The sequence below is a fragment of the Lithobates pipiens genome, unplaced genomic scaffold (assembly GCF_037356315.1).
Source record: "Lithobates pipiens isolate NorthernLeopardFrog02 unplaced genomic scaffold, aLitPip1_a1.2 Scaffold_13, whole genome shotgun sequence".
Lineage (NCBI taxonomy): Eukaryota > Metazoa > Chordata > Amphibia > Anura > Ranidae > Lithobates > Lithobates pipiens.
In genome coordinates, this window is record NW_027507718.1 from 163,119,315 (window position 1) to 163,147,165 (window position 27,851).

General features: G+C 48.2%; 1 protein-coding gene across 3 annotated transcripts in view; it reads left to right on the forward strand.

The window, feature by feature from the left end:
• Positions 1-27,851, forward strand: part of ANGPTL4 (angiopoietin like 4) — a 99,892-nt gene that overhangs the window by 7,835 nt on the left and 64,206 nt on the right. For all 3 annotated transcript variants that reach the window (XR_013272221.1, XM_077475780.1, XM_077475781.1), the window contains one exon: positions 2,423-2,522. Coding sequence is in view for 2 of the 3 variants with exons in the window: in XM_077475780.1 (XP_077331906.1) it covers positions 2,423-2,522 (100 nt within the window). In the remaining variant the exon portion in view is untranslated. The remainder of the gene's footprint in view (positions 1-2,422; positions 2,523-27,851) is intronic.

Genomic DNA, 27,851 nt, shown 5'->3' on the forward strand with positions numbered 1-27,851 from the left:
AGACCATCGTTATTTTGTAGGCATATTGTTATTTTATTTGTACTCATAAAGTCTGGTTAACTTCAACGTAAGAATGCATATAAAAGCAAAGGAGAAGGCCTTCAAAAATACAAGGCTTATCAGCATTCCAACTTTACAAAGAATGCAACAAGAAATGTAAGGGAGCAATCGGAGGGGCTAAGATAGAACAAGAAAGGCACATAGTGGAGGAGAGTAAAAAAAAATCATAAGAAATTCTTTAAAGTACATAAATAGTAAGAAAGAGAGGTCAGATCATATTGGTCCCTAAAGAATGATAAATGGAATCTGGTTACTAAGGATGGAGAGATGGCAAAGGTATTGAATTTATTCTTCTCCTCAGTCTTCACAAGGTAATCGGGGGGGGGGGGGGGGCTTCAGTAACCAAAACTGCAATGTTTATCTTCATGACACGTCACAGGAAGCACCCTCATGGCTGACAGAGGACAGAATTAGAGATAGATTTGAAAAACTTAATATTAATGAGTCACCGGGACCAGATGGCTTGCACCCCAGGGGTCTTAAGGAACTTAGTCAAGTAATTGCCAGACCATTGTTCCTAATTTTTCAAAACAGTCTACTGACTGGAATGGTACCTACTGATTAGAGAAAAACCAATGTAGTACTAATATTTAAAAAGGGCCAAGATACATCCCTGGGAATTGCAGAGCAGTTAGCCTAACATCAACCGCATGCAAACTCTTGGAGGGGATGATAAGGGACTATATACAATAGTTTAGTAATGACAACGGTATTATTAGCTGTAATCAGCATATGGATTCATGAAGAAGCGGTGATCAGTGATGTGTCACACACAGCCCCTCCCCCCCACTGTTAGAATCACTCCCTAGGGCACACTTAACCCCTTCACTGCCAGTCACATTTACACAGTAATCAATGAATTTTTAATCGCTGTATAAATGTGAATGGTCCCAAAATAGAGGCAAAAGTGTCTGATGTATCTGCCATAATGTCGCAGTCATGATAAAAATTACTGATCGCTGCCATTACTAGTAAAAAAAATAAAAAATTTATAAAAATGCCAGAAAACGATCCCCTATTTTGTACACGCTATAACTTTTGTGCAAACCAATAAATAAATGCTTAGGCTCCATGCACACTGAAGCTGATAAACTGCAGTTTATTGGAGTTTGGGCGTTTTTTGTAAAAGCCCATAGGCTAACATAGAGTGGAGTTTATGTGTCCATGCACACATGGACGTTTTTCAGCTTTAATGAGCAGTGGAGTTTATGGGCTTTTTTCTGAACGCCAGAAATTCGCGTTCAAAGTGCCGTTTTTCAGCGCCAAAAAACGACAAACGCTGATAAATGCTCATAAACGCTTGTAAACGCTCATAAACGCTCGTTCATTAGTGTTCGGCATTCTATTTTTCAATGCATTGTGGGATTTTTGGAGTGTCCTCTGTGTATTTTTATAAAAAACGCCCATTAACGCTAACGCTGTAAAACGCTCATAAACGCTAGTATAAAACGCTGTTAAAAGCAGGTTTTTCAACCAGCGTTTTCTGCCAGCAATCTGGCGTCCAGAAATAGCTTTTTTGAGCTTCAGTGTGCATGAAGCCTTATTGTGATTTTTTTTTTTTTTAACCACAAATATGTAGAAGAATACATATCGGCCTAAACTAAGGGAAAAGAAAAATGTTATATATTTTTTGGGGATATTTATTATAGCAAAAAGTAAAAAAATAATGCGTTTTGTTTAAATTGTGTTTTTTTGTTTATAGCCCAAAAAATAAAAACAGAGGTGATCAATTACCACCAAAAGAAAGCTCTATTTGTGGGGAAAAAGGGATGTCAATTTTGTTTGGGAGCATGACTGCGCAATTGTCAGTTAAAGCGACGCAGTGCCGAATCGCAATAAGTGCTCTGGTCTGGTCTCCCCACGCACAGAGTGAGTGGCCAGTACAGGAGGATGATTGCCAGGAGCTGCAGCCAATCACCATGAGGACAAGTAGAAGGGAGGTCCAATCAAAGAAAATTTTCACACAGTGAGAAAACCAGCCTCAGGCTACGCCGCGCAGGATTCTGTGTGTACGGGACAGCAGGAAAGCCCTCCCTTTGGGGGACAATCCCGCCCATTCAGGGATGGTTGGGAGGTATGTGCATGGAGTTTGGATATTCTACCTATGCATCCTGTGGGTTTCCTCTGGGTATTCTGGTTTCTTCACACACCACAAAGATATGCTGGTGGGTTCATTGGCTCCTGTCTAACTTGGCCCTAGTATGTCTATGTATAAATGTGAGTTAGGGACCTTTAGATTGTAGGCTCCTTGAGGGCAGGGACTAATGTGAATGTACAATATATATGTAAAGTGCCATGTAAATTGATAGCACCATATATATGTACCTGAAATAAAATATCTAACAGATAATATGCATTGCAGATACAAAGAAGTAAAGTGGAAAGCCAATACTGGAGGCCCAGTCTTCAGGGAAACGATGATTGGTTTGAGAAAAACAGCAGCCACAATTCTGGAAAGAAAAGTAAGTTGGTTATATATGATTTATTTAATTGTGATAAATCTTATATTTTATTTAAGGACCAGCTTCACTCAGAATGATATTCTAGTTTTGGATGGACAACAGTAGATCAGCCAACTTCTAGCATAGAGAAGCACAGATACCTAGTGACATGCTTCTAAAGGCCTACTCTTGTTCTAGGGCTCCATTCACACCAATACGTTTTTTCATTCTTTTTTTCATTCTTGCAGAAATGTAGGACATTTTTTCTTAAATGGGTTCCTATGGAACATGTTCAAGTCAATGCATTTTTGTGCCTCTGTTTAAAAAACCCCCCGCAAAACAGTCTTTTTTTGGTTCAATAGATTTTAATGGAGAAGCTGCAGAAAAGCATGTAGTGCATTGCATTTTTTATTTTTTTTAAATCGGCCAAACAAATCCCCCCCCCCCCCAAAAAAAAGCATAAAAAACGCAGATCACAGCAAAATCGTAGTAAAAACGTGGAAAGCACAGCAAAAAGCAATGCAGAAACGCTCAAAAGCAACATGCATAAGTGTGAAATCGAGCCTCAGTCTGGACACTAAAAAAGGTTTTCCAGTGCCTTCTAGGCCTTTACCTGGACCATAGGTTTTCAAGGGCTTTCCCTAGAGCACTTCATATTTTATACCGAAAACCCTGTGATGGCTGACAAACTTCCTTTCCTGAAAGGCTCCATGGCAGCATACGTGTGGGTAGCCCCGCCTCCACGATTACCCAATAGGACCCAACTCCCATAAATCTTTGCTCCCGGCTACTATCAGTGTTCCTTTTTTGTCCTCCCCAGTAGGACCAGATGGTTTCTTTCCTGGAAACAAAACTTCACGACGATCGATTGGCTGATTGACTGAGAATTTTTCCTCCGATAGGCCCTGACTGTTAAGCAGGGTATGGAGTGTATTTGCAGAGTAGCGCTGAAGAGAGGATTTCCTACCTGAGTGCTCACGGTCTGTGTCCCGTTGCTATGGGTGACCATTATCTGCTTGGAGGTGCGGCGTGTGTGTCCCAGTCCGTTCGGCCAGGTGATCGTTGGTGGAGTGGTGAGCCTTTTGTCTATCCATGGCAGCATTGTATTTGTGTGTATTTTCTCCTTTTGTTTGTCTAGCGGTCTCCTCTATGCTGTTTGCGGTCGCTTCCGCGTTCCAGCAAACCTCTCTCTCCTACTTCCGGGTTATGCAGGCGTTCTGCGCATGTGCGAACCCGGTGTGAGACCGAGGCTTGGTTCCCGCGCATTCGTACGAGCGCCTCGCGTCTGACGTCGGCTATGACGTCACGGGCGCCAAATTTAAAAGCCTTGGGAAGCTGTCAGAACCCTGGGAATGTTTGCAGTGGTCGCAGCGGTTTAAGGTAAGAGCATGTCCCTTAGGCTAGGGAAATGCTTACTTAACCACTTCCCGACCGCCGCACGACGATGTACGTCGACAGAATGGCACGGGCAGGCATAAGGGCTTACATGTACGTCCTTGCCTGCCCGCGGGTCGGGGGCCCGATCGGGCCCCCGCCCGGTGCCTGCGGCGGTCGGTATTCGTTCGGGAGCGATCCCGGACGAGGGGACGGCCATTCATTCATGGCCACCCCCTCGCGATCGCTCCCGACGAATGAAAATGCTCCGTGACATCACTTCCTCTCCTGTAATGTAAACACAGGAGAGGAAGTGATGTAATCTCTCCTCCGTGTCGGTATTTTTCGTTCCGACACCGAGGAGAGAGGATCGGTGAGTTGCACCAACACGACACTACACAGTAGAACATGCCAGGCACACTCACACCCCCCCAATTACCCCTGCCCCCCAGTCACAGTGACACCAATGTCATTTTTTTATTTATTTTTTTCACACCCCCCGTCGCCAGTGTCACTAAGGCTGAGTTCACATTGCAGCGGTTTATGAGAACGAATGTGATTCGCACCGCACTGCAGTGCAAATCACATCCGATCTCTGTGCGATTCGAGTTCAGCCATACAGATAGTATGGCTGAATTCGCATCGCACCCGCCGCAAATTCGCACGGGACCCTTTTTTTGGCCCGCAGCAGAATCGGATCGCATGGGTGTTCACACCATGCGATCCGAGTTTGCAGATCGCACTGCGATATGCGAACTGATCTGGGGGTGTCATTAACATTTCACTGACACTCCCAGCAGTTCGCATAGGGCAGTGTGAACTGCCGCCGGGAGGCATGCGATGCGGGAACCCGCCGCGGATTCGTGGCGTTCCCGCATCGCTCCAGTGTGAACCCAGCCTAATAAGCGATCGTTTTTCTGATCGCTGTATTAGTGTCACAGGTGACGCTAGTTAGGCAGGTAGGTATTTAGGTTCGCCGCAGCTTTTTATAGCGCCAGGGACCCCCATATACTACCGCATAAAGCCCCCTGATTGCCCCCTAGTTAACCCTTTCACCAGTGATCACCATATAACTGTTACAGGTGACACTGGTTGGTTAGTTATTTTTTTATAGTTTCAGGGCACCCGCCATTTATTACCTAATAAAGGTTTAACCCCCTGATCACCCGGCGGGTGTCATTTGTGACTGTAATAACTGTTAGGGCAGTTAGGGTTAGCCCCCTTTAGTTCTAAGGTACCCCCCTAACCCCCCCAATAAAGGTTTAACCCCGTGATCACCCCCCGTCGCCAGTGTCACTAAGGCTGGGTTCACATTGCAGCGGTTTATGAGAACGGATGTGATTCGCACCGCACTGCAGTGCAAATCACATCCGATCTCTGTGCGATTCGAGTTCAGCCATACAGATAGTATGGCTGAATTCGTGTCGCACCCGCCGCAAACTCGCACTGGACCCTTTTTTTGGTCCGCAGCAGAATCTGATCGCATGGGTGTTCACACCATGCGATCCGAGTTTGCAGATCGCACTGCGATATGCGAACTGATCTGGGGGTGTCATTAACATTTCACTGACACTCCCAGCAGTTCGCATAGGGAGGCATGTGATGCGGAAACCCACCGCGGATTCGTGGCGTTCCCGCATCGCTCCAGTGTGAACCCAGCTTAATAAGCGATCGTTTTTCTGATCGCTGTATTAGTGTCACAGGTGACGCTAGTTAGGCAGGTAGGTATTTAGGTTCGCCGCAGCTTTTTATAGCGCCAGGGACCCCCATATACTACCGCATAAAGCCCCCTGATTGCCCCCTAGTTAACCCTTTCACCAGTGATCACCATATAACTGTTACAGGTAACGCTGGTTGGTTAGTTATTTTTTTATAGTTTCAGGGCACCCGCCATTTATTACCTAGTCTCACTAGTGTACCCCTAAATTTAGGGGTGTCTACTTTCCAAAATGGGGTCATTTGGGGGGGGTTTGTGCCATCTTGGCATTTTATGGCCTTCAAAACTGTAACGCCCTTAGAAAGCCTGAAGGCGGTGCTTGGTTTTCAGGGCCCCGTACGCGGCTAGGCTCCCAAAAAGTCCCACATATGTGGTATCCCCGTACTCAGGAGAAGCAGCAGAATTTATTTTGGGGTGTCATTTCACATATGCCCATAGCATGTGTGAGCAATATATCATTTAGTGACAACTTTGTGAAAAAAAAAAAAAAAAATTTTTTTTTTGTCATTATTCAATCGCTTGAGGCAAAAAAATAAAATATTCAATGGGCTCAACATGCCACTTATCAATTTCCTTAGGGTGTCTACTTTCCAAAATGGGGTCATTTGGGGGGGTTTTGTACTGCCCTGCCATTTTAGCACCTCAAGAAATGAGATAGGCAGTCGTAAACTAAAAGCTGCGTAAATTCCAGAAAACGTACCTTAGTTTGTAGATGTGACAACTTTTGCGCAAACCAATAAATATACAATTATTGACTTTTTTTTTACCAAAGACATGTGGCTGAATACATTTTGGCCTAAATGTATGACTAAAATTGAGTTTATTGGATTTTTCTAATAACAAAAAGTAGAAAATATCATTTTTTTTCAAAATTTGCGGTCTTTTTACGTTTATATCGCAAAAAATAAAAATCGCAGAGGCAATCAAATACCATCAAAAGAAAGCTCTATTTGTGGGAAGAAAAGGACGCAAATTTTGTTTGGGTACAACATTGCATGACCGCGCAATTACCAGTTAAAGCAGCGCAGTGCCAAATTGTAAAAAGACCTCTGGTCATTTACCAGCAAAATGGTCCGGTCTGAAAGTGGTTAAAAAAAAAAAATGTATTATTTTTTTTCTCTTTGGTTGCAGTATTTCTTAAACTGTTGGTTTATTTGGAATATGGACGCCTTACTGCCTCCTAGTGGCCAGCCCGCTCATGTTAGGTAGGTTGCTAGTATTCATGTTTTTTATATAATGGAGAGAGTTTTTGGCATAGGTAGGATTGACTGTGTATCTTTTTCTCTCTCTGTCTGTTTTATCTTTACAGCCCTTCTGGGTCTGATCCACAGCTTAATACCTCTAGACGCAGTGGATCATCAAGATCACACCGCCATAAATCCTCCTCAAGGTCTAGCCAGCATAGGTCAAGGTCTGAACAGCGTGACAAGAATTATTCTCACCCCCCTGCTGCTCACTCCAGCAGGCATACGGAAAAATCATGCTGGGGGTGCAGGATGCCTGTTCCATCAGACAAATCCTTATGCGATCACTGCTTCTCCAAAGCTGCAGATGAAAGGGATGGTGCAGACCAGCGTTTGGAGTCATTAGTAAGACGGGTTGTGAAGGAGTCCTTGCAGGAGAGGGACGCTCTACAGTTGTGTGAATCCCTGTCAGAATTATTGGCTCCTCCAACCGGAGAGAACCTATTGCAGGAGACATGGGAATCCTCTCAACCAAGTCGCCTATCTGCTCCTATCTCAGACAGTGAATCTGACTGTGAGGATCCTGGTTTAGGATTTGACTATGGACTGGTGCCTTCATTGGTCAAAGCAGTGAGAGAGGCTCTGAAGTGGGAAGACCCTATTACTTCCCCACCAAAGCAGAGAAAATTCTTTAAACAGCTCAATAAGGAGCGACAATATTTTCCTTTCCTTTCAGAGTTGGGTGACATTATCACAGAGGAATGGAGCAAGATGGATAAAAAGGGTTCCATGCAGTCAAAAATCCTGAAGTTATACCCTTTTAAAGAAGAGGATGTGAAGCACCTGGAGTCAGCTCCACTGGTGGATGTGTAACCCTACCTTTAGAGGATACGGTATCTTTTAAAGATCCTTTGGAAAGGCGGATCGATTCAGACCTTAAAAGGATATACCTGACTTCTGGAATGGCTTGCAAACCAGTGCTTGCAATGGCAGCGGTATCTAAGGCCATAGAATCCTGGGCTGATTCCGTAGAGGAATTCCTGAGGGGTATTTCTATTGAAACAGCCAAAGACTCCCCTATTCAAGAAATCAGGATGGCGTCTGCCTTTTTGGGGGAGGCATCTATTGATGTTGTTCACCTGATATCTCGGAATATGTTAGCAGCGGTCTCAGCATGCCGTGCGTTATGGCTCCGTCCATGGCTGGCAGATCCAGCATCCAAACGGGCCTGGTGCCGTATTCCTTTTGAGGGGTCATCTTTGTTTGGTAACAAGCTGGATACTGCTATATCCCGGGCTACAGGTGGGAAATCTGGGTTTCTTCCCCAGGACAGACGTCTTCAAAATCAAAAGCGTCCATTTCCTAGAAGACGAGGCCCTGATCGTGCCAGGGAGGCGCGGAGCTATAGACCTGGTCGAGAATTCTCAAGGTCATGGAGATCCAGGCAGTCTTCTTTCAAAAACACCTCAAAAGGGGGTTCGTCCAGCAAGCAGGATTCCGCGAAATCCTTTTGAAATTGGGCCCGCTCAAACTTGTCAGGTGGGGGCTCGTCTTCTCCACTTCAGGCATGTTTGGGCAGCCTCAATTCGGGATTTTTGGACAGTAAAAACTGTTTCCTCAGGTCACAAGTGGGGTTTTATCAGCACCCCAAGGCTAAGATTTATTCCCACAAATCTTCCAGAATCAAAAGAGAAGAAAGGTCCTATTGACCTACGTGAACTCTTTACTGGATCAAGGCGCAGCCGTTCCCGTTCCAGAAGAAGAACGTGGAGAGGGCATGTATTCCCCTCTGTTTCTGGTTCAAAAGAAAAACGGCACATGGAGGCCGGTAATAGATTTGACCCATCTCAATTCCTTCATTCGCAAAGAGAAGTTCAAGATGGAATCTCTGCTTACCATCCAGCAGTCAGTGCATCTGGGGGACTGGATGATATCAGTCGACTTGAAGGACACTTACTTCCATGTCCCCGTGGCAAAGAAGTTTCAACAGTACCTCCGCTTTGCGGTAGGCAATCAACATCTTCAATTTACATGTCTTCCCTTTGGGTTAAAAACGTCCCCACGGGTCTTCTCCAAAGTTCTTTTGGCAGTTGTGGCCTTTCTCAGAGTCAAGGGTGTTCGTCTCCACCACTATCTCGACGACCTTCTTCTGCTATCCCAGAACAAAGAGCAGCTCTTGGAGCACAAAGGCCTAGTCATCTCCACCCTACAGGAGTTCGGGTGGCTTCTGAACTTAGAGAAGAGTCACCTAGATCCAACTCAGTCTCTTGTTTTTCTAGGGCAGTTCAACACAGTGGAAGGTACTATCGCCCTTCCAGAAGAGAAGATTGGAGTCATACGAGACAGGATTCATGCAGCCCTTGTGTCATCCCATCTCTCGGCTCTCCAATGTCTGAAGGTGATTGGCACAATGTCAGCCACCATTCCCATGGTAAAGTGGGCCCAGTGGCACACTCGTCCCTTTCAGAAGGGGTTTCTACAACAGTGGGACTTATCCAGCCAGACACAGCGCATATTTCTCACTCCAGCCATGAGGACGTCTCTTCTTTGGTGGCTGCAGGGGAAGAAACTGCGCAACCACCATTCGATCATTCCCATCTCATGGGTCACGGTAACTTCAGATGCCAGCAACCGAGGATGGGGTGCTCACTGCCTTTCGGAGGTCGCTCAGGGCAAGTGGACATTTCCATCACAAATAGTTGTCTCCAATGTTCTGGAGCTAAGAGCGGCCTTCCAGGCGCTTCGGTCATTCCACCATCTGACAGCGAATGCCTCGGTCATGCTAAGGTTGGACAACACAACCGCGGTGGCTTACGTAAAGAAGCAAGGGGGAACTCGCAGCTGGTCTCTGTTACAGGAGATGGAGCCGATAATGAATTGGGCTCGGAAGAATTTGTCCAACCTTTCTGCGGTCTACATCCCAGGGGTGCAGAATGTTCAGACGGACTTCCTATCGCGTGTCGAGTTGGACAACAACGAATGGTCCCTACACGGGGAAGTATTTGATTGGCTCCTGACCTTAGGATTGTCCCTGGAAGTCGACTTGTTCGCTTCCCCGTGCAATCGGAAGCTTCCGAAATATTACTCAAGGTTCAGGGATCCTCAGGCATATGGGATAGATGCCCTCACAGAACATTGGAAGTTTCAGACAGCTTATGCCTTCCCTCCAGTTCCGGTGATCCTGCAGTTCCTTCGGAGGCTCAGGACAGAGAAGGCGGACATTCTCGCAGTGATTCCATTCTGGCCCAACAGGCCTTGGTTTCCTCTACTGCTGCTCCTCAGTTATCAAGAGCCAGTTCCCCTGCCTCTCAGGCCGGATTTGCTATCTCAAGGCACAAGGTTACATCCATGCCCATCATGTCTGCACCTCAAGGTATGATTTTTGAAAGGGAAAGGCTAGAAGCTCTTGGTTGTGCGGAAGAAGTCATTCCAACCCTTCTCAATTCCAGACGCGGGAGTACTAATAGGGTATATGAGCGCATATGGTCCAAGTTTTCAGCCCATATGTCCTCCAGAGAAAATTCTTGCAGTTCTCCAACAGTACAAGACATACTAAGCTTTCTCCAAACAGGCCTTGATTTACCTTTAGCTATCAGTTCATTGAGAGTCCAAGTGTCGGCTATTTCAGCCTTTACGGGTACTTCCTGGGCAAACCATGCACTGTTACGACAATTCTTCAAGGGAGCTATCAGGCTCAGACCCCAAAGAAAACCAAGGTTTCCTAAATGGGACCTCCCTTTAGTGCTGGATTTTCTTTCAAACCTTGGAAAGGATTCTACAGAGCCTCTGTCCATAAGGGATCTCACTCTCAAGACCATCTTCTTGGTAGCTATAACCTCAGCCAAGAGAGTTTCTGAGATTAGGAATCTAGGTTCGGAGGAACCTTTTCCGACTTTCTTTCCAGACAGGGCAGTATTGATTCCCATGTTGGGATCGAATCCCAAAGTAACCCCGGTCTTCCATGAGAATCAGGAAATTGTGCTTCCCACTTTCAAAAACTCAGAGTCAGGATGTTCATCCTCTGGACGTAGGACACGCGCTAAAGCAATATTTGGAAGTCACAGCTCCTTTTAGACAAACAACATTTCTTTTTGTTCTTCCTCATGGCCAGAATAAAGGATTGCGAGCTTCGGCTAGATCTATCTCTACCTGGATCGTTCAGATCATTCAGAGGGCATACAGAGCAAAGGGCTTGGCTCCTCCTGAGGCATTAACGGCTCATTCAACACGGAGTATTTCAACGTCGTGGGCAGCTTCTCGTCATGTGGCGCCTGAAGTTATTTGCAGAGCGGCCTCTTGGTCTTCCATTAATACCTTTGTTTCTCATTACTGTGTAGAGCCAGCGGCTCTGTCTTCTGTTAATTTTGGTTTGCAAGTTTTGTCGGTTGACAATGCTAAATAAACTTTTGTTCTTTGCTCGACATTTTGCCCACCCGGGTGTGTTTGGCGAGTTATTTCCCACACGTATGCTGCCATGGAGCCTTTCAGGAAAACTGAAAATTTATATCAAATACTTACCGTAATTTTCCTTTCCTGATAGGCTCCATGGCAGCAGGAGTTCCCTCCCAAATGTCTGGAGTTGGCTAGTTACGGAACACTGATAGTAGCCGGGAGCAAAGATTTATGGGAGTTGGGTCCTATTGGGTAATCGTGGAGGTGGGGCTACCCACACGTATGCTGCCATGGAGCCTATCAGGAAAGGAAAATTACGGTAAGTATTTGATATAAATTTTCCGTTTTCCAGCAACGCAAGATAAGGATAGCTATTTTTTACTCTTAGGCCGCGTACACACGGGCGGACTGTATGGCCTACTTAGTCCGTCGAAACACATTTCAGCGAACAGTCCGCTCGTGTGTGGGCTTCAGCTGACTTTTTCAGCGTGCAGTCTGGCGTACTAAGTATTTCGGATTTTTTCGAAATTCTGTCCGTCATACTTTGGTTTCAGCGGACAATCCGCTCGTCAGTAGGCTAGTTCGACGGACTAAGAATGGCGCATGCTCAGAAAGGATTTACACGGCGGAAGGTTGCATTGCTGTGTATTGGACTTCCTATTTCTAGTCCCGTCGTACGTGCTGTACACGTCATCGCGCAAGCTTTCGACGGACTGTTTGTGCATCCGTGTGTGGTCAAGTCCGTTCATTCGAAAGTATGACTGACTGTCCGTCGGATTGTATGACGGACTAAGTAGGCCATACAGTCCGCCCATGTGTACGCGGCCTTATATGCTCTAAGTATTGAGCATTTGGTAAGTACAATGTGGTCCACTTTGGACATAGTGAGAGTCTGCTTTAAACAGAGGAATGTCAAGATCTCTTTGTTTAAAGAAGATGTGCTGCTTATGCTTACTAGTTCACAAACATATCTACCAAATTTTTTTTAAATGCAAAATCAAATTTATATCAGGATTTAAATGAAACTTAAAGAAATAAAGACACTTCCAGTTGGAAACACTGTATATAAAAAAAAACATAACGTAACTTGTCCTGACATCCTAGCCACTAAAGCCTAAAAAACTAAACTAATACAGCCATCACATTTAAGAATTGGTAAACTGCAATATAAAAAAAAATTTCTCTTGGGTTTAACTGCTTTAAAGTGAACCTGTTACTACAGGGTCACTTTTCCAAAATAAGTCACTTGTAAAAAGGTTTTTATATACTTCATATACTAACATTTCTGCTCCTCACCCACTATTCGACCATTGGTTTCACTCTTGTGCTGACAAGGTCACTTTAGGGCTCATGCACACAGGATGTTTTAAAAACGCCAGCACTACAGCAGCGCTAAAAACGCTGAAACGCTGAAAGAAAAAATTTTTTTTTCTTGTTTAGCTGCGTTTTTACATTAGCGTTATTGCTCGTTTTCCTGCTTTTTTGCACATTTTCTTGCGTTTTTTGACGCTAATGGTTTTGGGCTTTTTTCATTAAAAATAGTCCCTATAATGTAAAAAAAAGCCTAAAAATGTCAAACGAGGCTAAATGGGGCTTTGTCACATTTTTAAATGTTTTTAGAGCTCATTTTTACTGCTCCTGGAAGCACAGGCTGTCATTTTTTTTTTTCTACTGCCCCTAAACGTTTATGCCTCCAAACGCCTCTGACAGTTTGTGTGCATGGACACATAGGCTAACATGGAGGGGCTTTTAGCAGCAATTAAAAAAAAAAGTCAAATGCTCCTAACAGCAGCAGTAAAAACGTCCTGTGTGCATGAGCCCTAATGTTCTTTAAATAGAACCTAAGTGTCTCTGCTAGACGCAGCAACTTTATTTCTTATTCTAAGCCCACTATGGGTTCTAAAATTTTAAGTCAACATCCTCTCCTGTGTTTTTTATATATATATATATATATTTTTTTTTTACATTTATGGAACCACGCTAGACATACAATCTTATTTTACAATTATTTTTTTTAAACCACGATAAGGTTTATTGAGCATATGCAAAAAAAATTACATAAGAGTATTCAAACCAAGAACGGTGCAACAGGCACCAAACATCAGGAAAATAAGGATACATTCCATATCTGACACAGCATAATAAAAGTGCAATATACACAGTACCATGTCTATCAGCAGTACACACATAGATACAAAAAATCGCCCAGGTATGCCCAGTAAAAAGGTAGCGGCCTCATCACGTAGAATAATCCCAGAGGCCTAGTCCTCGCAGCTGTTAGTACTTTCCAGCCACCTATCCCATATTTTATGGAATTTCAACGGGCACCCTCTATTGGAATATATAATTTTTTTGAAAGGCAAGGTGCGGTTGATAGCCCCCTTCCACTGCTGGATCGTAGGAGGGTCAGGCCTAAGCCACACTTATGCTATCTGCATCCTAGCAGTGAAAAGAGTCTCCTGTAAGAAGGTACGTAAGTATTTACTTTCCTCCTGAAAGGGGAGGAGACCAAGGACACACTGGCATGGGCAGAGCGTGAGGGGAGAGCCCATATGATCATGTAGGAATTGTATAATCTGTGCCCAGTACCTGTAAATGGGAGGACAGGTCCATATAAGGTGGAAGAACGTACTGTTTATGTCGTCACATCTGGGTCATGTGGGATCAAAGTCAGGCTTGTATTTGGCCAGTCGGTTGGGGGTCAGATAGGAGCGATGTAATATATAAAGGTGGGTCAGTCTGTCAGATAATTTAGGGGATACCTCGGTCGACACTGCCAGTATCTCCTCCCAGTGATCGTCCTCTACCCGCCCAATGTCAGCCTCCCACCTAGCTTTAAGACTATACGCATGAGTTGTAGTCCGGGGAGTGAGTAGATATGTGTACAAGGTGGAAATAAGTTTTCGGGGATCCTCACCAAAAAGCAATTTCGCCAAAGGGATGTCCGCAAGACTAGGGGGTGCATTCCCAAATTGCGTTTGCAGGGCATGACGGACTTGCAGGTATCAAAAATACATGATTAGGGAGGCCAAATTCCTCCTTAAAGTGGGGTACCCCCTAAAAAAAAAAATTTAAAGTCAGCAGCTACAAATACTGCAGCTGCTGGCTTTTAATAATCGGACACTTACCTGCCCCAGGGTCCAGCGATGCGGGGGAACGAAGCCCCCCCCTCGCTCCCCGCTCCGCTCACGGCGCCGTCATGCATACTGTGGGCACCCGGCTGTGGCTTCACAGCCGGGCACCCACTGCGCATGCGCGAGCGGTGCAGGGCGCCGTGATACGCCGTACAGTCACCTGGGACACATGACAGGTCCCAGGTGAATGTGCGGCGTGAGGGGAAGTGATGTCACCAGCCCGGGCAATGAGGAAGGCAGATTACGAGGGACCCCCTAGCAACCGGTATTTAGAGGTGAGTAAAAAAATTTTTTTTTGCCAATTATTTATTTTTTTTACGAATTTTAAGCAGTTTTAATTTTTTGGTGGCAACACCACTTTAAGTGCCTGGAACGTCTTGACGCCCTGGTTAGTAAAAAGTTGAGATAGATATATAATACCTCTGCAAATCCACACCTTATAATCTGGTACTCTCAGTAGCTCAGGCAACTCAAGGTTATCCCAAATGGGCGTGTGTGCATGTAAGGAAGGAGCCTCAGATCTGGATAGCGCCAGCTGCCAAACCCGACTGTGGTGTGTGAGCATGCCGCGTCTAGGTCCCGAGCGATGGACACCTCTGTGTTTGCAAAAAACAATTTGGAAGGGGTGTGCGATCACGTCTGTTGCCGAGGTACACACCAGATACGAGTACCGCATTTTATCGTACGTGTTAAAATAATAGAAGTGGGAGAGCTGGGAGGCCAGGTAATACGTTTCCAAATCAGGAAGCACAACACCCCCGAGACGGACCGGACATTTGAGGGTCTGCCAGGCCAGCTTGTGCCTGGAAGAGCCCCAAACTAACGAATTAAGGATTGATTCCATGTCGCGGAACAGGTGGGATGGCACCTGAAGCGGGCCATGCCAAAACGGGTACAATAGTTTAGGGAGAAGAATCATTTTAACAAGACCCAGGTGGCCCATGACCCCAAGTGGGAGCCTGGACCACACCTGGGTCTTTTGTTTTAACAGAGAGAAGATAGGTGCAAGGTTAAGGCTAATATAGTCCGCTGGGGAGCGAGAACAGTACACTCCTAGGTATTTAATCCTATCCGTGCACATAAGAGGTAGTAGGGCCTGCGCCTCCGTGGGAACGGAGACATCGATGGGGAGAATTTGGGATTTGGACCAATTTATGCGTAAACCAGAGAATACCCCAAAGCGTCGAATCACCTCCAACACCGCAGGGAAGGGCCAGCATCCTCCAGGTACAGCAGCATATCGTCCGCGTAGAGACTTATAACCTCGGACACTTGACCTAGACGAAGGCCGCGAATGTCCGGGTGCGCTCTAAGGGCTATAGCCAGGGGCTCCACCGCCAACGCATACAGCATGGGCGATATGGGGCACCCCTGACGCGTGCCCCGCGATAGGGAGAAAGGGCTGGATATCCGGCCGTTAATCAGGATACGGGCAGTGGGGGCCTGATAGAGAAGCTGAACCCACCGTATGAATCTAGGGCCGAAGCCAAACTTATGGAGGCATTCCCACAGGTAACCCCACTCCACCGAATCAAATGCCTTAGCAGCATCCAAACTAACCACCACCCTGGACCCGGCATTGTCATGGGGGGCCTGTAGGTTCATGAACAGTCTCCTAAGGTTGAAAGCCGTGTTCTTTCTAGGCATAAAACCTGTCTGGTCTGTATGTATGAGGTGAAGAATGACCTTGTTGAGTCTAAGGGCAAGGATCTTAGCCAGGATTTTGATATCCAATTGCAGAAGTGATATGGGACGGTAGGACTCGGGACAGAGGGGGTCTTTACCTGGTTTAGGGATTAAAACTAACAAAGCTTCATTCATGGACCTGGGAAGCACACCGGTGTCAAATATGTGCGTGTAGAGTAGGTGAAGTTTAGGGAGAAGGACCTCTTGGAACTGAGTATAGAACTCCCGTGGAAGACCGTCTGAGCCGGGGGCCTTGGACGGTGGTAGGCATGCAATGGCTTCTGCGATGCAGTCCTCAGTTATGGGGGCCTCCAGGAGCTCCACTTGGGAGTCCGTGAGGACCGGGAAATTCACAGTCTGGAGTAGAGCACGCAGTCCAACCAAGGAGTCAGCAGCCCCCGAGGTGTAGAGATCCGCGTAAAACCACCTGAATTCATGGGCTACCTCCGTTAGATCCGACAGCGTGACTCCAGCCGCAGACCTGAGTTGGACCACCACCGGAGGACTATGGTCCAGGTGGGCCATATAGGCAAGCAGCTTTCCAGCCCTCTCCCCATATTCATAACCCTTTTGCTTGCAATAAAAAACCTGCTTCTCTGCTCTATCAAGATGCAAGTGGTCAGTAAGTCTGGACTGCATTTTCACCCTAGCAGAGTTAGAGGGAGTGGGATGCGCTAGGAATTCCCATCTCATCTAGCACCCTCTCAGCCTGCTGTATAGCGAGCTGCGAGGAGCGTTTGTATCGATTAATGTGAGTTGATAGCAGTACGCGTTCGTGCAATTTAAAAGCTTCCCACACCAGGCCAAACGGAGCAGTGCCCGTATTAGTCCGGAAAAAATAGTCCCATTCACGCCGGATCGCCTCCAAGCCAGGGAGGATCGTCAACCAGAAAGGATTCAACCTCCACATCCGAGATATCGGGGTGGAGGGCAAGTTGAGCTTGGCCCAACAGGGCGAGTGATCAGACAAGACCCTGATCCCAATCCCCGCGTCCCGCAAACATGGGAGCAGAGTAGAGGAGACCAGGATTATGTCAATCCGGGACATGGCATCGCGAGCCGGCGTGAAACAGGAGTATGCACGCAGGGTAGGGTGCCTAAACCTCCAGGTGTCTGTAAGGGCGAACTCAGTGAGGAACTTACCAAATCTGGTCTGGGAGGGGGGGGGGGCATAGAGGGGCGGTGCAGTCTATCCATGGCGGGAGATACCACTGAGTTAAAATCCCCCAACCACATAGTTGGAAGGGTGGGGTGTTGCAACATGAACTCAATCCCTGCCTGGAGGGCCTCAAATTGAAAGGGTGGGGGTATGTAAAAGGCCAATAAAAGGAGTTCCATGCCACCCACAGTAACATGCAAGAATACATAGCGTCCCCGCCTGTCCGTCTGTAAGTTATGTAAGTGAAATTGGGCAGTTTTAGCTACCAGGACAGCAACCCCACTGGAATTGTTGGTATAAGGGGCATGATACATCCACCCAATCCACGGCTTCTTAAGGGACATCTGCAACTGACCCGTAATATGCGTCTCAACCAGCACCATGATATCCGCGTGCATTTGCCTGAGATGAGACAACACCGCCACCCTCTTAGGTCTATCCCTTAGGCCCCGCACATTCCACGTAACTACTTTAAGGGTCGCCATAACAAGTAGGGATCACATACCGGAGGCGGGGAAGCCAGTAATAGACACTCCGGCCCACAGGACACCAGGGGAGGGCCCCCCACAGAGGGTAGTCCAACGGGTGACAGGTCACCCCCCAGCCGCCGCGGGCGCAACCCGCACACCCACCAGAAAAACTAAATAAAATAGAATAAAATAAAATACAAAATAAGGGAAAGGGGAGGCCCCTCCCCCATAAACAATGTGGACATTACCTGGAATAAATGGTTAGACAGTAGAACAATTGGCAGACATGGATGAATAAGCACAGATATGGAGAAATTAGTTGAGTTGGAACAACAAACTAAATCTAAGTATGCTAACGTGTAGCAAAACCGTACCCTCACTGGACCGGCAATGCGGGCAAAATGCACAGCAGACCAAACAGTGCTGGAAAGCTGAGGCCGGCCAGGGAAACAGAACTTGACCTGGTAGTGGGGAGTGCGCACGGCCACAAAGAACAATAAAAGGAGCATCCAAACACCAAAACATAGGTGACCAAGCGCAGCCCCCACCAGAAATGGGGACGAACAAAAGTCAATCGTGCTGTGCTGTTGGGTAGGATTCCTCAGCATAGGGAAGTCCTGGCCAAGAGCAGTGTCCAGAGCTCCGGCTACAAACTTGGTTATGGGACAATAGGACACAAAAAAGGCAGGAAAAAAAAATTGGGAAGTGGGAAGAGCAGGGGCGCGCACAAAACATCGTGAGGCGCCCCAATACACCGGGAGGCAATAGTTTACATAGAAAGCCGTAGGAAGTCAGAGTTACTCACGGTCCGCGTCCTGGCTGTCCCCCCAGCACATTGGCAAGAGACAGAGTGGTCGTAAGACAGCAAAGGAGCCAGCAGAGTCAAGCAGGGGCGTTGTCCGGGCGTTGTTCAAGCCAGGAAAGCACAGCAGCGGGGTCCTCAAAGAAGTGGGTCTTGCCGTCACGGATAACATGGAGCCGAGCATGGAACATCATCGCGTAAGCCAGGTGATGGATGCGGAGTTGACGCTTGGCCTCTGTAAACCGAGCCCTTTTCTTCTGAATCTCGGCGGAGAAATCCGGGAACACCGCTATGCGCTTGTCCTCGTAGGGGATGTTGCCTTTCTCACGGGTGAGACGCAGGACCGCGTCACGGTCGCGATAATTCAGCATTTTTGCTATAAAAGTGCGTGGTGGGGCGCCCGGAGGCGGAGTTCTCGAGGCCAGGCGGTGAGCGCGCTCGACCGCAAATGTGGAGGAGAAGGCCTCACGGCCAAAGTTAGCAATTAGAAGGCGTTCAAGGAAAGCAGGGGGGTCAGAGCCCTCCACTTTTTCAGGCAGTCCTACAAAGCGGAGATTACAGCGGCGCATTCTGTTTTCAAGTTCATCCTGTTTACACAGGACTGCATTCAGTTGGTGTTGCAGCCTTTCAGTGGAAACTTGAAGGGGGGGGATATCATCCTCCACCTGTCCAAGCCTGCGCTCCGTCTCCCCCACTCTCTCTCTGTTTATGCAAATCCTGGCGTATGAGAGATGTCTACCTTAACCTCCTCGATCCTGGAGGTAAGGGAGGTGCGGCAAAGATTGACCGCCTCGAGGATGCGAGCCCTGTCATCAGGTTGGGAGCTCTCCGCGGCTGGGCTCGGCGCAGCGCCATCTTCCTCCGCGTGGTCCGGAGCATCCGCGCGGAACTTTCCGAGCCTGGCGATCGCGCCCTGAGACTTCTTCGGTGGCGACATGTGCACAGGATGCTCTCCCGGGAAGGGGCGAAGGTTATGCCTCGGTAACGGTGAAAATCAGTCCACCAGGATGGTATAACGGATATAGGTCAGCCGGAGCTCATGGAGAGTGCTTCCTACTCCATGCAACAGCAGGCCACGCCCCCTCTTATTTTACAATTTAAATGCCGTGTACACACGACCGGACTTTCCATCAAACTAGGTCCAAAGGGATTAGTCCGTTGGACAACCGGATCGTGTGTGGGCTAGTCCAATTGTTTTTCAAAAAAAAAATCAGACGGTCTAGAAATAGAACATGTTTCAAATCTATCCGACGGACTAGATTCTGACAGACTTAAATTGTGAAAACCGTTTGTCTGTGTGCTGGTCCAACGGACCAAATACGACGCAAGGGAAGCTATTGGCTACTGGCTATTGAACTTCCTTGTTTAGTCCCCTCTTACGTCATCACGTTCAAAATGAATGGACTTTCGAACGGACTTAGTTCGTTCGTGTGTGGCCAAGTCTGTTCGTTCGGAAAGTCCACCGAAAGTCCGTCGCGAAGACCGTCAGACCTAGTCTGATGTAAAGTCCGGTCATGTGTACGCGGCATAATTCATTGATTGATTCTGTAGAAAAGCCTTATCTTCTTTTTAGAAACTCCAAATAACTTACAATCCTTCCTCCACTATGTACTTTTCCTATTCATAAAATAAAACATTTCTGCTGGTCTGCTTAGGATGCAGTGTTAATTTTCTTGATTGACATCAATTAGGCCCTACCAAGAAAAACGCAAAGGAATTTTTTTTCCAATTCACTATATGGAAAAGAGATTACTTTACCTAAATGGAAAGCAATACGTTTGAGCACCAGGCATTTCAAATTCAAACTAGATAATGGGCCACATTTCGCACCCTAGGCAAGACTAATACTCCCTTCTATGGCATTAGTCTTGCCTAGGGCCACACGGGTGACTACAACAAGGTCTGAGCAGAATTTCTTCTATGTCCGGAGACACGGTGCTCACCTCCAGTCATGGTGCTCGCCTCCTCTGACTCCCCAGTTGTCCTTGTGTCCCCCTTCTCTGCTGTCCCCCTCCTCACAGGCTGAGCTGCTGCTGTCCTTCTCCACAGTCAGCGTCCCAACCCTGTATAGGGCCCCTCGTGTTCCCCCTGGCCAGGCTAGTGGGGAAGTCAGCAGCCCTGGCTGCGCCCTCTAGACAGCAGTGCGCCCTAGGTGGCTACATAGTTTGCCTAGCGGTAGCACCGGCCCTGTGTGAGGGCCACATGCATTTCATTTTTAAAAAACAAAATACTTTGTGGATTATCTTAATTATGTCATTAAATGACATAGCCAGGATTGAGGAGAGACTATAAAGACTGGAGTCTTCAAGACTTTCTTGATTTTTGTCACCAGTAGAAAAAAACTTCAAACCAAGCGACAAAAGTATTTATTTTGTCTTCTTAAAAATATTTAAAAAGGCTACTTTAGAATCTTTTTTTAAAATTGGAAATGTAAAACATGCTCTCACGCCTATACACCCTAGATTTTCAGTTAAATTACACGTAAACCCAGTCACAAAAAATTCACATGGTATTTAATATGTTACTGTAATTAGATATAAGACAAAAAAAACTCATATAAGATTTAACATGTTGGTGTAGTTAAAGTGATTTTAATTTTAACAACGCATAACAATAACAATGCAGCTTTCATTTAATACCTGGTGATCCTGCCATAAAGGTATAGATTATTTCTCTTCTAATTAAAGGTTGACAATAGTGTGTGCCTGTATCTTAGTTGTGTTTCGGTTCTCCCACCCTGTCACATTCGATTTTAAAGGGGACTCCAAGTGGCTATTTTAACACACATTACGTAGACATGGTCCACCATTGACATTAGGGATGAGCCAAACACCACCCGGTTCGGTTTGCAGCAGAACATGCGAACAGACCAAAAATTTGTGCGAACACGCAAACCCCGTGAAAAAAGTCTATGGGACTCGCATGTGAAAAATCAAAAGTGCTCATTTTAAAAGCTAATATGCAAGTTATTGTCATTAAGTGTTTGGGGGCCTGGGTCCTGCCCCAGGGGACATGAATCAATGCAAAAAAAAAGTTTTAAAAAATAAGCAGTGATTTTAATAATGCTTAAAGTGAAACAATAAACATGAAATATTCCTTTAAATATTGTGCCTGGTGGGTGTCTATAGTATGCCTGTAAAGTGGTGCATTTTCCCATGTTTAGAACAGTTCCTTCACAAAATTACATTTCTAAAGGAGAAGGTCATTTAAAACTGCCGCTGTAATGTAATGTTGCCCCCAGCCCAGTACCAGGCCCGTTCTGGTATGGATATTAAGGTGAACCCTGCACCCAAATAAAAAAAAAAAAAAAAAAAAGTGTGGAGCCCCCAGACCCTATATGTTCTGATGAACAGCAGCAGTATACAGGCGGTCCCCGAGGTTACAAACAAGATAGGGACTGTAGGTTTTTTCTTAAGTTGAATCTGTTTGTAATTTGGAACAGGTGCGTTTTGTAAGTGTAGCTCCAGCCAATAAATCTATTTAACCACTTGACCACTGGGCACTTAAACACCCTTAATAAGGGGCGTGGCAAGATGGCGACCTGAGCGGACGTGTGTAGAGGGAGCTCCGCGCCGCATTGGTTCAATTATCCGCCTAGAGAGACTTTTAATCACCCTTATATTACCGGACGGGTGCCACTTTGTCCCGGGAATGCGAAGAGGAAATCCTGGATCGCAGAGGAAGCGGCAGCAGAACCTGAAGACCCCATCGGCTGACCTGGTCGCATGTGCATGCTCCTCCAACATGGCGTCCCAGACTGATACCCCGGAGGCGACGGAGGCGACGGCTGCGCTGGGGAGTGAGCAATTCACGGCTCTTATGCAGGCCATTGCGGGGTGTCAGACCACGTTGACTGCCAAGATCGACCACATGCAGCTGGAGATGGGTCTAATTCGCAGGGACATGGATAAATATAGAGAGCGCCTGACTGAAGCTGAACGACGTGTGGGAGACACGGAGGATACCGTACACAGGCATGGTGAATCTATCCGGACTCTGCAGGTGAAGATGAAGGTGCTGGAGTCCCGTGCGGAAGACCAAGAGAACAGGAACCGGAGGAATAATCTCCGCCTGGTGGGCCTCCCGAAGGGGGCAGAGGGCCGTGACCCGGCTACTTTTGCTGAACAACTCCTGCTTACCCTCCTACCCCAGACAACCTTCTCCTCGCAATTTGCGGTCGAACGAGCGCATAGGATGCCGTCGGTGAAGGGACCGCCTGGGACGCCGCCGAGGACCTTTATTTTCAGGCTTCTGAACTTTCGTGATCGGGATCTTGTGCTGCGGGAGGCGAGGAAGATTGAGGAGCTGCGGTATGAGAACGTTCGGATTATGATCTTCCCGGACTACTCAACCGAGACCCAGCGCCTTCGTCGTACGTTCGACCATGTGAAGGGACAACTTCGTGCAAGAGGTCTGAAATACAATATGTTGTTCCCGGCTAAGCTGCGAGTCGTGGACGGAGAGTCCTCGAAATTCTTCACTGCTCCGGAGGATGTGTCCCGCTGGCTGGAGTCGCTGCCCCGGGATCGCTAGCCCATTTCTTTTCCCCCCTGAGGTCAGTGTTGTCCCTGTCCGCCTGTGTGCTCCTACCACCAGCTCTACGCCCTGACTTTCTAGGCCTACTTCTCCTTGTGTGTCCCCGGTGGCTGCCCGCTCAGTGGGCCCCTTGGTTTCCCCTTCACCCCCCCTCCCGCGGTCACCGGCTGCGGCGGAGCTGTACGGGACGCTGAGCTATGGCGGGTCGCTGCCTCTGCAACACATTGGCCCTGGGCTGCATCACGCTGGAGACACGGCTGCCTGTCTCTGGACGGGTGCAGGGCAGCTATCTGACTTCTCCTGGCTTTGCACCTTGGTGGGGCACGTCTTTGCTCCTTGTCCCCCGTATGACTTCTTCTCCTGAGGCTGGTGGCGCTGGGACCGTCGGGCGGGACACAAGTTGTGGGACTGGGTATCGGTGTTGATGGATGGCAACCGCACATGTTCTCCTCAGTGTACGGGACTGCTACGCTCTACTACTGCAGACAATTTTTCTTCTGTTTCTCTTTTTGGTACTTTTTATTTTTTATTTCATTTTTATGTGGTGCGGTGTGGGGCTCCCTGGCGCCCGCGTTCCCCCCCATTTGGTTCTCTTTCCCGGTGGGGGTTGGGTCCCTGGGGTGCTGTCTGTGCCATATTCCCCCCCCTGGGAGACATTCCTAATTAAGACTGTTGGTTGGTTTGGGTATGCAAACACCCTCTGCTATGTTTGGCGGGGTGTGGGGAGGGAGGGGTTGGGTGTTTAAGTTTTTGTTCTGTTTTTGTTTTTAGCTTGCAGAGTTATTCTGTAGTTTTATTATATGCCAGACAGTTAAGAGGTCACGAGTACATGTGGTTAATATGCCTGGGGGTTGCCTTGGGGCTCCGCCCCTACTGTAGCAACTGGGCGGGAACTGGTATTGTCCTGGGTGGGGGGTCGCCTCCCTGGGGCCTGCCTAATTTACTATCCCCTGTGAGTTATCTCATTTTATGTAGGTTATGGCCCAGTTAAAAGTTCTCTCGTGGAACGTTAGGGGGCTTAATGGCAAAATTAAACGCTCCCTTGTATTTGAGTTCCTTAAAAAGTATAGCCCCCATATTTGTATTTTACAGGAAACGCACTTGGTGGGCAGCAAAATTCTCAGTCTCAAACGTCCGTGGGTGGGGAGACACTTCCATGCGACCCACACGGCGTACTCCCGGGGGGGTCAGCATTTTAGTACATAAACATCTTAATTTTTAATTGCTGGATGTTAAGCTGGACCCCGGGGGTCGCTATGTCATACTGCACGCTCTTATTGACACGGTGGAGATGGTGGTGGTGGGCCTGTACCTGCCCCCCCCGGCGGACCTGTCCCTGCTCTATAGTATGGTCCCCATCCTGGCTCAATACACCACGGATAATATCCTATTGGCGGGGGACTTTAACATTGCCCCGAATCCATCCTTGGATAGAGCTGCCCCGGGTTCCTCCAGCGAGTCTCCCTTATCTAAATGGGCGGGTGTGTTTGGCCTGGAGGATGTGTGGCGATGGAAGCACCCCTCAGAGCGCTCCTATACTTGCCACTCTCTCCCCCATAATTCACTGTCACGCATTGATCTTGCCTATGCGAGTACTGCCCTGCTTCCTAGGATTGGGGAGGTCACCACTCTCCCTAGGGGTATCTCGGACCACTCCCCCCTGCTTTGTAGTATACAAACATCTACCGCCCCCTCAGATAGAATCTGGCGTCTCTCCAGGTATTGGGTTAAGCACCCCACTATAGATTTTGAAATGGCTGCGCTGCTACAACAGTATTGGCGGTTGAATGTGGGTACGGCCTCGATGGGCACAGTGTGGGACGCTTTCAAAGCATACGTACGGGGGTGTTACCTCTCGGCTATTGCGAGAGAACGCAGGAATGACCGGGTTACCCTTGAGGAGGCCGAGGCCAGAGCCCTGTCCTTGGAGTCCAGGTTTGCCACTACGGCCAATCCGGTTACGGGACAGGACATGAAGGTGGCTTACAGGGAGGTAATGCTCCTGAGGGTTGCTAAGGTGCACAAGAGGCAACTGGCTCAGACACAAAGAATTTTTGAGCAGGGGGAAAAGACTGGGAGACTGCTAGCCTGGTTGGCCCGGGAACAGTCCCCCCCTCTCCACTATACCTAGGATACAGTCTGATAATGGGACCGTTATTACAGACCCAGTTGGCATTAATCAGTGCTTTCAGGACTTTTACACTAGGCTGTACTCCTCGAGGGTTGGCTACTCTACTGAACAGCTGCACAATTTCTTAGACGGAGTACAGTTTCCAACCTTGTCCCCTGAGGTGCAGCGAGCCCTAGATAGCCCCATTACATTGGGGGAGGTACGGGGGGCGCTGGGCTCTCTTCAGTCGGGCAAGACCCCCGGTACGGATGGGCTTCCACCTGATTTTTTTTAAGTAATACGTAGATGAGTTGGCGCCCAGACTTTATGACATGTTTACAAAGACGTTGACTGACGGTGAGCTTCCCCACTCTATGGATCAGGCTATTATTGTGGTCATACCTAAGCCGGGGAAGGACCCCCAGCTCTGCTCCTCCTATAGGCCTATCTCCCTTCTTAATTCCGACGCAAAGGTCTTGACTAAAATCCTCGCCAGGCGTCTCAATGAGGTGATACTTACCCTAATCCATGAGGATCAATCGGGCTTTATGCCTGGAAAGGGGACGGACATTAATCTTCGGAGACTGTATGCGGTCTTGTCCTCGGGGGTCGGGGACGTTGACAAAGCGGTGGTGGCCTCCCTTGATGCGGAAAAGGCCTTTGATTCCGTGGAGTGGATCTATCTTTGGGAGGTCCTCCGTAGGTTTGGCTTTGGTCCCGTCTTCGTCTCCTGGGTTCAGGGTGTGTACAGATCTCCGACTGCTAGGGTGCGTACGGGGACGGTCCTCTCTCCACCCTTCCCCTTGCGGCGGGGGACGAGACAGGGCTGCCCTCTGTCGCCGGGGCTGTTTGCCTTGGCGATAGAACCTATGGCTATCCTCCTCAGATCCGAGACCCGGGTGGGGGGAATAGACATAGGTCCCCAGCAGGAGAAGGTGTCGCTCTATGCAGACGACACTCTGTTGTTTCTTAGAGACGATGGTTCCTCCCTGAAACGGGCCCTTGAAGTGATTGACGGATTTGGGAGGTACTCGGGGGTCTGTATAAACTGGGGCAAGTCAGTATTATTTCCTCTTCATTCAGCGGTGGGCCCCGGAGAGTTGGATGGACAGCTCAAGCGGGTCTCCCGGTTTAAATATCTAGGAGTGGAGATTGAGGGGGATCTTGGGAACTTCGTTGCACTTAACCTCGCCCCAGTGGTGACTCGGGTTACCCAGCAGTGTGCGGTGTGGAGATCTCTTCCCCTTTCCCCGGTGGGTAGAGTCAATTTAATCAAAATGTCCATCCTACCCCGTCTCCTCTATCTCTTTAGACAGACCCCCGTCACCATTCCTATGTCCTTTAGGAGACTGGACAGTGTGATGGTGTCCTTTATTTGGAATGGGAGAGCACCTAGGATAGCGAAAAATACGTTACAGCTACCGGTCGCGTTGGGGGGTCTTGCCCTCCCGTGTTTTCTTAAATATTATTGGGCGGCGGTTCTAGTGACAGTCAAGTGGTGGTTAACCCGGGAAAGGGTGAATCCGGCGTCGGTGGTGGAGGTAGCGTTATTGGGGTCAGGTGAGACACTTCGGAATCTAATATTTACTGGGCCGAGAGCTAATCCGGGGGTGACGACACCTATGAGGACGACTGTTCAGGTATGGGACACGGTGTCCGGGAAATTTGAGGAACCTGACACGTGGTCCCCGGAGACACCGTTATGGGGTAACCCGAGACTCCCCCACTTTCACTCGATCCCGGACCCAGTGGTATGGACAAGGCATGGGATTGCCACTCTGGGGGATATAGTGTCCCAGGGGCAACTCATTACGTTTGATGCTCTGAAGGCCCTTAGGGGCCTTCCGAACCGGATGTTTTTTAGGTATTTGCAGGTGCGCCACGCATACAGATCCCAATTTCCCCAACCGATCACCCTACAGATGTCGGCTTTGGAATCAGAGCTTCGTTCCCCAGAGCAACGTAAAACACTATCGACCATCTACAATATGCTGACTCTATTAGACACCTCTAAGGTCTCTCAGCTGTATGAGACCTGGAGACGGGACATAGCGGACCTGACGGGGGAGGAGTGGGAGGAGGGGCTTCGGCAGTACCTGACCTTGGCTATTTCCTCGAGGGATAGATTTGGCCAACTCAAGTTCCTTCATCGGGCCTACTTTTCCCCGTTGAAGTTGGCCAAGATGTATCCGGACAGATCGCCGGCATGCCCCAGATGCGGAGTGGGGGAGGCAGACTTCTTCCACACTGTGGGGTCATGTCCGCCGATCAGGGAGTTCTGGTTGGAGGTCCTGGATGACATCAATTCTGTAGGGCAACTGAATGTACCCTGTAGTCCAGCCCCCCTCCTCCTGGGTATCTGCTCCTTCCTTGAGGCTCCCCAGCGGAAAAAGCTATTTGTCTTCTACACCTGTATGTATGCTAGGAAGGCTATTCTCTTGAAATGGAATCAGGCTCAACCCCCCTCCAGGCAGCTCTGGCTGCAACTTATTAATAATGCGTTGCCTTTATATAAATTTACTTATATGGGGAGGAATTGCCCAGGGAAGTTTGACAGAATATGGGCGGACTGGGTAGAGGCTAAACAACTGACTATTGGATAGCCGGGTGCTCTCCTCCGGATTGATGGGGCCTGCTGTGGACTTGGGGCTGCTGGGTGGTGGTCGTGGGGGGCGGGGGGGCGGGGGGGACGTGGTGGGCCTGTGCCCCTTTCTCCCCCCCCCCTCCCCTTCCCCCCTCCTCTAGGGGTGCATTTTATTCAAGCGCTATATTTGTACACTAGCTGC